The following is a 12,164-nucleotide window of genomic DNA, read 5'->3' on the forward strand; positions in this document are numbered from 1 at the left end:
ACACTGGAAGCGGAGTGGTAAAGAGAGCAGTGGAAATACGGTATCAAGGCAAGAATAAAAGCAAATATTGACAACTATGCGATAATTAGCACATACAACAATGATAGGAAGAACTTGAAGATTAGTGCATTAGTAGAGAAGAGGGAAGGCACAGAAGAGAGGCTGATGATCACAGAGGATCTGAATGCTAGAATAGGAGAACCACAAGAAATATCAAAATGCGGAATGGAGGAAGGGAAAAGAATAGCAGAAAGAAAATCACAGGACAAAGCAACGAGGAGCGAGAGAAAGAGGTTAATAGAAGGTGCAAAGAAAGGGCACTACTGATACAAAATGGCAGAACGGAAGGCGACGAGGAGGGACAATTAACATTCATAGAGCAGGGGGCAGGGTTAGGAAGTGTCCTAAACTATATAATAGTCAAAATGGAGGGAGAAGAATCACCAGACTGGTTCAGAGAAATGAAAGTAACCGAACAGGAAGCGGTCGGATCACCTTCCCATCATATGCAAGGTGGACTGGAGCATGGAGGAGAGGAGAGAGCAAGAGCAAATAGGCAAGGAGGCACCAAGGACGAAGTGGAAAGGAAGAAGAGAAGAAATATTTAAGGAAAGGTGGAAAGAGAAGTGGCAGAGAGGAAAGGAGGAACAGGAGAGTGCAGAGAAAAGGTGCAAAGAAAGGGTGCTCTCTGCAAGAAAGCAGAGGGGCGCAGAGAGGGAAAGAGGAGATGGGTGGATGAGAAAGGAAAGCTGAAAGCAGGAAAAGTGTACTAGAAAGAACCGGATGAAAACAAGAAGAAGAGGAAAAAGGTGGGGCAAGCCGAGGAGAAAACAGAAGTACATATAACAAAAAGGGATGAGCATTAAGGTTAAAGGTCAGTAGGGAGGGGAGGAGTGCAATAACTACAATTACATGTTGAGAATGATTAATAAAATTACATGTTGAGAATTAGCTTAAGACACACTGTAACAGAGATAAAAGAGAAAAGAAGGCTATTGAGGATGTCAAACAAAAAACTTTTGTAACATCAAGGAACAGAGTTGGTCTACGACCGTCCTGAGAGTTTTTGTCCTCAAGAATCACAATTGGAAATCAAGGAAAATAAGTTGACGATTCGACTGCTAATCTCAAGGGCCAAACGAGTTATCCTATCCTATGTTTTCTCATCACTTCTGCATGATATTCTTGAGAAGAAATTCGATGAACTAAAAATAAAATTGAAATCTCCAATAACATTTATCAATGCAGGATCCCGAACAGTAGGCTACGAACACGTTTTTAGCTTTCGAAGACGAGTCATGATTGCCCCCGAAGACATCGCTAATCTTCCGACAGTGATTAAAATTAGTTGGAATAGTTTTGATTACCCAGTATTTCCATCCATCGAGAGCCCTGCTTGTTTCAATTGCCGAACAGTAGGGTATTACTACAAATATTGCCCACTTCCCAATGCAAGGAATAATCGAAACACAGAGACCGATCAAGAGTCATTAGAGACCGATGACGAGATTCTTAAAAACATTAACACAGTGCGAGATAACGATGTCATCGAAGAATATGCTCTTATGGAACAAGAAACGAATCACATGGAGTATACCGTTCTCTCTACACAGCTACCTTTCCGCAATGTGGATTTTCCAGCACTTGTATCAACCCAGGGTCCAGAGGCAAATTTAGGGATGAAATCGGAATCATCGCTTGTTCCCAAACGCGCTCGCTACTCGGATAAAAACTCCCAAGAGGAATGGGAAAGCTTTGAAAATAATAAAGAAGTTGATACTTGAAAATTGAAAGTTGAAACTTGAAACGCACAAGTACTGAATTAAAAGAACGAGACGGAACGCTGGCTCTTAAATCTGGCTACAGCAATGAGACCCCTGAAAACTCTGAATTTGTACTGCCTAAAAAATCCACAAATAAACAGCGTAATAATGACAGGAACTTGATTTTCACAGAAACCCGGTAAGATGGTGGAAAGAGGAATGTTCTAAAACAAAGAGACTCCGAAGAGCGACATTCATAAAATGGCGTTTCTCGAGATCTCTTAAAGATATGATTGCGTTTACAAAAGCAGCTGCAACCGCGACAAAACTTTTTAAAAATTAAAAAAAAGTAACTTCATTGAATTCTCCGAAAATATTGACGCTAGAAGAAACATTAAATACGTTTGGAGAACGAGTAAAGTCTTAAAAAATGCCTGGATTAAGATAAAACCAGAACATCCTCGAAATCACCAGAAAATAGCTTAGTCATCCTCTGACTGCCTGAGAAAATTAGCCCCTTCTAGCTGTCTCAACAATCCGCGAATGTTGAAAACCGGAGAATTCCCCAATCAATGGAAACAGTCATTTATTCACTTTGTTCCCAAAACAAACAACAACGATGTTAGGCCAATTGCATCATCATCCTGCGCTGCGAAGTTGTTTGAAACATTAATCAAAAATCGACTACAGTGGTGGTGTGAGTCTGAGAATTTGATATCAAATGGTCAAACGGGGTTTTGGCCTGGCTTCCCGTGTAGAGACATCTTATGCAACTTAGTCCTTAATGTTGAAAACAATTTTTAAAAACGAGAGGACACAATAGCTGCCTTCTTAGATGTTAAAGGGGTTTTCGACAACGTCAATCCGGATATTCTTTACAATCATCTAATGAAGATGAGACACTGAGGGAGTCCGAGAGAATAACGGAGCGCTTAATTTTTAGTGAGTCAATGGCTTTTAGGGAGGATAGCAAAGCTAGAGCTTCCACTGTGAAAATCGAGTAATTTTGCGTTTGATGATGATATTTTTGGAGGGAATAACGACTGCGAAAACCACATAAGAGCCCTCTTGGATTTTTGATCCATCAGTGTAAATTTGGGTGTGGAGATCGAGATTGGCTTTGGATAATTCTTCAGATAGGGTTCCAGTTTTATTATTAACGTTTTTTAAGGTATGGTCAAGGGAAGGGTGGAGTGATAGGGCGAAAAATTTTGCCATGTATCTGTCCGACAGCTGAGAAATGCGAAGCAAGGATGACGTTCGTGAAGGTGGAATTTCTGAGACCAATAGCAAGACGGAGAGCTTTATATTGGAGTTTATTAAGTTTATCGAAGTGGGAGGAATTTGAGTATCGAAGAACGTGACTGCCGTATTCTATGGAGCTACGGATTAACCCTCTGTAAAAGGTGATGAGATTATTGGGGCGAGCCCCATACCAGGTTTTTCTCAGGGACTTGATTAGAGAGATGACTTTGGCACATTTATCTGTTAAAAATTAGATATGAGGTCTCCCTCTCCGGGAGAAGCGGTAATTTAAGGTGACTCCAAGGAACCTGGTGGATTCTTTGGCTTGGATGAGGGTGTCGTTGATGGAGATGTGGCGGTCAGCAGGGGTGAAATGTTTCTTTAAAAAGATGATTAGATGAGATTTTTCGGGGGAGATTTCGAGATTTCTATCCGATAGATGGTTGGCTATGGAGTTGACTGCTTCTGCCACAGATTCCAAGCAGGAGAAGAGGTTGGAGCTGCGAGAGAAGATTACTAGATCATCGGCAAAGGCGACAGATTCAGCCTGGAATTGATGGAGTTAGGGTAGGAAAGAGGTGTAGATATTAAATAGGATAGGGCTAAGGACTGACCTTTGGCCTGTGCCTTTGTCTATATGGTAGGGACCGTTGAGGCTCGTGTTATATCTAAGTAGAGTTGGCGGTAAGTTAATAGAAAGTAGACGAAGTCTACTAATTTTTGCAGAATTTTAGCTAATTTTTGAGGAATTCCTATGCGGGCTAAGTCGCTGTATAGAGTGAGCGGGTTGACATTGTCGAAAGCTCCTTTTATGTCGATGAAGACACATGCGGTGAATTGGTTGGAGGCGAAGCCTGTGAGGATTTGAGTTCGTGGAGGGTAAATTCTTTTTGAAGAAAGGGATTGCTTTGGAAAGGAATGATTGGAGGAAGGGGGGAGATAAAGTCTAGTCGGAGTTTGGGACAGAAATCGGAAATGAAATTTTTCATTCGTTCTGCAGATTTGTTGCCTTGTTTGGGGACATTTGAGGGGCTGTATGTGTTGCGATTTTTGAACTATTTGATTTTTTGCCAGACCAGGTTAATGGGGGTGTCTCTACGAAAGGATTCACAAAAGTTAGACCAGCCTTTTAATTTTTCTTTTCTGAAGGTGAGTTTGGTGAGGGCAGATTGTGTTTGCATAGCAATGCAGTTTCCTAAATTAATGGGTTTTGTGAAGAGGCAGGAGGCTTTCCTTCGGAGGGCAACAGCATGTGAGCACGTTTCATTCCACCAGGAAGCTGGAGGAGAGGATCTGCGGTTAGATTTATTGGAGTTTTGGAGACGAGGCTTCGATTGCTGACATAATGAGGTCAATTAACGATTCGTATTTGAGCTGGGGGGGGAGGAATTCGGGATATAATTAAGTCGGATCTCGTTAATTTCGAGATATTCTTGGAAGGCATCCCCGTCTACTTTGGAGCGGTTGATTTTATAGGAGAAACGTTTAAATTTTTCTGGAGGGACGTTGAGAAGAGTGACTATGGAGAAGTGGTCCCTTCCCATGTGGGAACGTACCAAGAAAATTGGAGGGCTATTGGAGGACGCAAGAGTGAGGTCAATGCATGAGGGGGGCGAGCCGGGACACCGCTGGACACCCCGTTAAGTGGGACACCTTTGATGATGCCAGGTCTGGAGAAGTTAAATTCAGGGATGTAGGTTGTATGATGTTATCAGACTTCAAGGAGTGGTGGTCCATGGCATCATTGACAATTTTGGCAGATTGGAAGGAGACTAGGATGGAGAAGCCGATTTTTCATTTAGAATATTCATGAGGATTTTAGCAAGGTTAACCCCGTGGATGTCAGGGGTGTCTGGGACAAAGTAGTTAGCTTGGAAAAAGACTTCAAATAATTAAGAGGGAAGCGATTTTTCTGAAGTTCTTGAGAGATGATGGGGCGTCGAGGCTAGCTTTTTGGGAAGGGTAGAGGGAGGGAAAGAGTCCGAGATTGATTTTTCAGGTTGAGGGGAGGATTTCTTGATTTTGGGGGATTTGTGGAGCATTTTCTTCCTGGATTTGAAGAGTTCGAAATCTAGTTCTTCGTCAGAGAATTTAATAGTACGTTTACCCACAGCATTTTTGTCCGGGATGCTCATCTCAGTGTCATTAACTGAGTGGGAAGAAGGTCGCACAAGAGGGGATATGATTGATTTTTGTGGAGAGAGAGCAGAGAAATTGACAAGAGTGTTTTGGGAGATATTGTTGAAAGTGAAGGGGGAGATGTTGTTCTGGAAGGCATAATCAAGGTATGCAGAGCGTTGAGCACATTCAACGAGAGATGCATCACTGGAGTTGTGTGAGGGTGAGGGGGCAATTAGGTTGAATTGAGGGAGGGAAAGAGAGTTCTGGGAGAGGAATGGATCACTGAAGATTAATTCGCTGTTGTTGTTCCGTTGGTTTATATCATAGGCGAGTTCATTAGCAACGTTGACTGAGATGATGTTGTCTAAGTTGACATTGTTGCTTGGCAGGTCTTCCATCGTGGAGACATAAGTTGGCCTTGGCGGGAATGCCGACGAGGTTAGGGCGACGTGTGGCTAGGCCACGGTCTACTTACGGTAGAGACTGCAGATAAATACTTATCTTGATGCAGATTCGGCAGCTCCAAGTGGTCCAGACTGATATTCGCCTAGAGAGTAAAGTAGGATACGGGAGGATACTACTTGTTTATCAGGAATAATGATAGCTAAGATGCGCGCACTGAAAAACACGTCCATACACGTTGGAGGCTTATGGTCGAGCGGCCTTTTCAAAACTGAAGAATGGCGAAAAGCCAAAAACCTAATTAGAGCTGAGGCTATACAGCTCCAAACCAAAAAAAACCAAAGGGGGTCTAATATTTTGACAGGTACTACAGGAAGACTCGAAGGCCTTGGTACGAAAAATGTAAATTCCCTAGAGAATCCATTGTAGTTGTTAATAGAGTTAGGTCGAATCACTACCATCTTGGAGCCTCCCTGTATCGAATAAGCATAATCAATGATCCAGAATGTCCGTGTGCGGAGTCACGAGACTTACATCATATACTGTGGCATTGCCCACAGTACAACGAGCAACGTGATAAACTATTAAATAAGTTAAGAGCCAAAAATTTTCCTTCTCCATACAACACTGAAAAATTTATGCAGGCATATAATTTTAAGTATATAGAGCAAATCTGTAATTACTTGAAAGAATGTAAAATAAAAGTATAGAGGAAGTAATGTATATAGAGTATACTAACGAATATCTATCGACAGTGTAAATAATTTATAATAAATTGAGCACTTTAAACAATAAAAAAAACATCAAGGAAATAAAGCTAATTTTTAAAAATATTATTATTATTATATTATTCAATTTGTGAGATTTTTTTGGTCACTCAAATTCTTTCAAGAAATGTGTAAAATCACTACTACGAGATTTTTCCTCGATATTTCAAATGCGAATCAGTATAATGCCTGTTGAATTAAATTTCATTATCACAGCTATTTATTCGTAGGAGATTGCGAAGTAAAATGGGATATTCGTCTATAGATGTTGCATTTTACTCGATATAGTTTCGCGTTGCCTCGGTCTCCCATATAAAATAGTTATAATTATGTAGTTTGCATCCAAATGCCACAACAATGCCTTATATTGTCTTGCTGCACATATTATGTAAATGTCGACAAATAAAAGTTGCTTATTTTAGAGAAGATCACATTTAATTTTTCACATAAAGGAAGCAAACCCTTATATATAAATTCTGATGAGGCAGAATTTTGCGCCCCCCCCCCCCTGGCCCTAATTAATACATCTTATTTTTTCTTAGGCTAAGTTAGATTCAAGTTAATCGTTTTGCCACCGTTGGACAATCCATCCCCAGATATTCCTTACCCCCGCCCTAGCACTCACGCATCAAGGAAGAGGACCACGTGATCCCGGAAGAAAGAGACATCCCTCGAGCGAGCCCCCCGTGTCGAAAGAAGGAAAAGGAGACACAATTACGATTACCCCCGATTAGCACGGATTATCGCCGGAATCGGAAGGAAGAGGTGAGGATGATTGAAAGAAATCACTCGTGCCACAGCTGCCCCACAAGTCACTGCCCCATAAAGTAAAAGAGTTACCCCGAAGAGACCCTGTGAAAAGAGCCTGAAATATTGTGAAGAGACAAAGTGTGAAAAAAGGAACTAGAGTGTGAAAGAGAAAGGAGTGAAAATCTATTGTTAAAGGAGTGAAGGATATTATAGAAGATTTTCGTGTGTGAGAGGAACTATTGGAAAGATTGTGAGGAAGAGAACTATTGTAGAGAGGATTAACGGAGAGAGAGGAGAGAGAGAGAGAGAGAAGGAAGAAAGAAGGCAAAAGTCCAAAAGAAAACCGAGAGAATTCTGAGGACACCATTCCCCGTCAGTGCCCCATTTTTTATTCCGTGCCGCAACGAATTTCCCTGCCCCATATTACATTCCCTCCAACGGCGAACCTCCTGTAAAGGCATTTTAGTTGTAAATGAAGCACCCTACTAATTCTTACTTTTCCAATCGGCCCCCTCACTCCCCCCCCCCCTTTTCCAGAGTTAGAGTCACCCCTTCTTTTTATTATATTATTTCGCGTAGCCTCAAGTGAGTTGGCCTTACCCTCCACCCTCGACTCAATTAGTCAATAGTCACAAGGCTTTGGTTAAATTTTATTGTATTAAGTTGTTTTTGTGAAGAATTGGAATGCAGAATGTCATTTCACCAAAATCCCGTGAATAATCATTTTCAATCACCTTTCCCCATTAGTATTTCAGGCCCTCCCTCTGACTATTGAATATTCCCTATACAAATCATTATTTCCCAGAGAATTCCTGAACATCGTGCCTGGACCGGAAATTAATATATTTTAATCCACCGGCCAAGGTCACAAAATATTTCCAAATGAGATAAATGAGATTTCCAAGGTATAAATAAAACGTCCTGTAATCTTACATAATTGAATTATCTTATTATTCAGTAATTATTCATCCTATTAAATTAATTAATAAAATACATTGTCGAGGTCATCCAGCGGGGTCAGTCAAAATTTTTGTATTTCAGAAAATTTTGTGAATTACTCAGAAGTAGAATCAAACAAAAATCAAAACTTTACTCGTAATAATCATGAAATTAAATAAATGACCATTTGTTACATTTTTCCACAGTTTTTTGTGTTTAAGTAAACTATGACAGCCATGTTCTGAATAGGTTCTGGGTGGATAATTTAATTTACTGTGTAAAACCTTATTCATCAAACATTAAAAAATCATGTTATGTAGGCATGGTCAGCAATCGAACATATTGACTCTATTTAATTAATTAATTGACTGAGCTATATTGTGTCTATGTTGTTATGTTGCGACACGGAGTAAAAATAAGAAAATTCTTCATGTTCACAGACAATTTTCCAGAAATTTGAGAATTTTGGTTATAACACACAAGAAAAATTGCTATACTGGTACTAGAAATTTACGGAATCAATAAACTTTATACAGAATTTCGAGACGAATTATGAGCGTGCAAAACTTCTATAAAAATGAAAGTAGATAAAATTTTACTGTGTAGTTGGACTAATTTTTCCAGTACCAGTACTGGAAATTTCCCTCATTCTTCTTGTCCTCGTGGTATAAACGGAAGCTAAGGAAACATTACTAGGTGGTTAGGTATCGACTGCAGATAAACGAATTTTCATAATAAACAAGAAAATGTTCCAACGAAATTTCTCGAGAAAAATTCCAGTACTCTTCTCTCTGTGTAGAAATCTCAGATTTTGCGTTTGCCTCATTCATTATTTATCTTTGTTATAAATTATTTGTTCTTCAAAATGAATATTCATCAGAGCCAGGATGAGATTAATCTAGAGGGAAAAGCTGATCAAAAGTGAACTGATTAACAATATTTTGTCCAATTTCTCGAAAGGCTACGCCTAAAGCTTTCTCGACAACTGGCATGAGCTCCTTAAGGAAAGCATCAAAATTATTATTGATTGCATTGTTAACAACATCACCGATGACTTTATCACCCCCGAATAAATTGTCCAATCTTAATGAGCCCTTACCAACAGTAATTTTGAGGTCGAATTCTTTTATGCGGAAGTATTCAACGCCATTATCGACAGCCGTTCCTGCAATGAATTTCACAGCGCCAAGGCAATCGGTGAAATTTCCTGTAATCCGGCCTGATCCTGTTATTGGCAACAGTATAACTTTTCCGTCTATCTCGTACTGTCCATCGATACTCAGATGAGGAAGGAAAACATTCAAAAAGTATGTGAATGTTGCCATGTTAGCGCTGAAAAAACATTTAGATTATGATTAAGGATACAAAATTGAAAAAATTAATTATTTTCAGGAATTATAATATGATTTGTTATATTTCTCATCATTAGGGGAACGATAGCGATTTTTAATTGTTTCAATATGATATCGATAGCAATAATAGCTGACGATTGAAAAATAAATTAAAACATAAATAATTACTTTCTGAAAACATAATGATATAGTTCTCCATCATTTCCAGTAAATTCGGATATTTTTTTAAATTAACGCACTCAGCAATTCGCGGTACCAGCATATTTTTAAAAAACTTAATTAACCAAAGTCAATTGACTTGGAATTTGATAAAAACCTTCTTTTTCCTTCACTCTTCCCTGGTTTTTTGACCACTTACAAAAACTAAATAAAAGAAAGGATTTATTGAAAAATTAGGTTTTGATTCGTGAAGACGAGGAGAAGAAATTCGACAAGTTTTCCATGAATATATTTCGAGCGTAATTATTATTTTTTCAAATTTAATATGAATGTCTGGAATCTTTTGTTTTTTTCTCTCATGCATCAAACTACAGATTAGCATCTTATACTTAATTCTTGCATTAATTCTTTGAATATTAAGATGAAAAATGACAGCATCAATCGATCAGAAGAATTAGTAATACTGAAGTATCAAAAACGGTAAATATAAAAACGAACATGAAAAATACGCAGTTTTCCGGAAGTGAAAGATCATAGGTAATGAACAAGTGAGTTGAATCTTAGGGTTTTTATTTCAATAGAATTGTGTGGACATTCCATTGTATTATCTGGTTGGATTATGCAATGACGCCGGATGTGTTTTTTACTCACTCCATTTTAGTGACGGAGAAATCACTGGCACCGTAGGCATTTACATCCCTAGCAGATAATTTTAATCCACCTCCTTCGGCTGCAACTATTTCCTTCAGAAGTAGAGGTTCAATTGATGGTATTTGGTACTCTGGCACACCCTTCAGCAGATAGGGTCTCAGGTGTTCAACGCTATTTTTGATGCAATCGTTGATGTTTGGGTCATTTCGCTTGCAAACGTGCAGGAATTCAGCTGCGAAAACCAAAGTTCAATGCCTAAATCTAAATTTATGTAGGGTGTCCCTTTAAGTAATGTGTGTAGAACTCTCCCATGTCTTTTGATACTTAATATTTATCATTCGAAATTCGATATTTGCTTCATCTATCCCTTCCATCTACAACTTCACGATAATTTATCAAATATGAAATCTGAAATTCTCCATTGATATTATCAATCAAAAGTTAGAAATTCGAAATTTTAAATTTTACTGGGATAACGAAGGTAAAAATTTAAAGTCTCAAATGTGGTTCATGTATGTCTTTAAAAGCTTTTGCCTACGAACTCGTTTTCCTGACTCATTCTATACTAGCACAAGTTCAGATTTGTTATTCCTGAAAAATCAATGCAAAATGCAACTTTTTTCCCCCTGAAATTTAGGTAAGACCTTAATTGCCTGACGAAGAAAATCTCCAAGATTTCACTTACGGAGGTCCTTGGCTATTGCAGTAACAGCTAACGTGATGAGAACGAAAGTTGTAAAATATGTCATTTTCCTATTGAATTGGAAAATTTGCACAGAATAACGGATTGAATTAGTGGAATCACTGGAAGACACAAGAGATCTCACCCGAGATTTTGGTCTCCGGTCAATATATTGGTCACAGAAAGGATCACCTCAGGAGCGGGGACGTACTCCAAGTTTGAATGATAAATGTACCCGCCCCCTAATAACTGCAAGATTCCAAGGAAGTTAATGTTTTTCCCCTCTGCGGTTTTCTACCAACAGTTTCATACACACACATCATTTGCTCCCCATCTCCCCAACTCACAGTGCAATAACGTAATCAAATAAACGATAAATGAGAAAAAATGTATGTGCGGTGATTTCTTTGTGTCACGCATACAATGACACGAGTCATTTTATTCTGTGGTACGAATAGCAAAATACGATGCTGGCCTTGGTTACACACGAATAATTTCAATGGCTACGTTGTCCCCTTACGTGACATTTGAATCACAGTAAGAATAACATTATGTCGACTTCTCTAACTTTTTTTCATTCATTTTTCCATTCCCTTTGTCTCATTTTTAATTGTTTCGTCTGCAGGTAATGAACATGGTTTTTTTTCAAGATAATGATACCTGGTACGTGACAAATATATCAACTTCAGGCATTCATTCTGTTTACACTCAGAAATAAATCTTTGAAAATTATAGATTAACCAGGGAGACCCAGGCGAAATGGAACACGGCATAAAATGGAATTTGGGTAAAATGGGATGAATCATGAGGTCCAATGGGTGGCGAGGAGGAAAAATCGATCATCCATTATTTACTGTTAGAAGATGACGTATTTTCAGATAATGTTCAACAATTTTTTAGGTACAAAAAATAACAGTGCATAGATTAAAATATTCAGTAAAAGTTACGGAACTTTCAATTCGCTTACCGATTACGGAATCGACTCGAAAAATTTAAGTTACAGTATCGTAATTTTTTACAAATAATTCAGATGAAAATTACGGAACGCCACAGAAAGATTTCGTGACATTAGATAAAAATTGTGCAACAGTTCAATAAAATTTCCTACAACCACATTTCGCTCCGAATTACGAAAAAGACACGTAATTTTTATTCAATATTTCTCTACGTGCATAATTAAAAGAAAAAATTAAATTGGCCAAAAACACTGGGACACTCTTGGACAAAATGACTTTTGACAAAATCCAACACTTTGAAAAAAATAACCGGGAATGAGTTAAAAAAAAAACTTTTCCGCAACTGTCCCATTTTGCCCGACTCTCCCCTTTTACTC

General features: G+C 38.6%; 1 protein-coding gene across 1 annotated transcript; it reads right to left on the bottom strand.

Moving 5' to 3' along the window:
* Positions 1 to 7,982: 7,982 nt before the first annotated feature.
* On the bottom strand, positions 7,983 to 11,126 carry Jhbp3 (Juvenile hormone binding protein 3). Its single transcript, XM_011311201.1, has 3 exons — positions 10,835 to 11,126; positions 10,150 to 10,381; positions 7,983 to 9,319 (listed from the first exon to the last, which is right to left on the bottom strand). The coding sequence occupies exons 1-3, from the start codon at positions 10,896 to 10,898 to the stop codon at positions 8,881 to 8,883; spliced, it is 735 nt and encodes a 244-aa protein (XP_011309503.1). The 5' UTR covers positions 10,899 to 11,126; the 3' UTR covers positions 7,983 to 8,880.
* Positions 11,127 to 12,164: the final 1,038 nt, after the last annotated feature.

Source organism: Fopius arisanus, unplaced genomic scaffold (assembly GCF_000806365.1).
Source record: "Fopius arisanus strain USDA-PBARC FA_bdor unplaced genomic scaffold, ASM80636v1 scaffold00085, whole genome shotgun sequence".
In the NCBI taxonomy this organism is placed as follows: Eukaryota; Metazoa; Arthropoda; class Insecta; order Hymenoptera; family Braconidae; genus Fopius; species Fopius arisanus.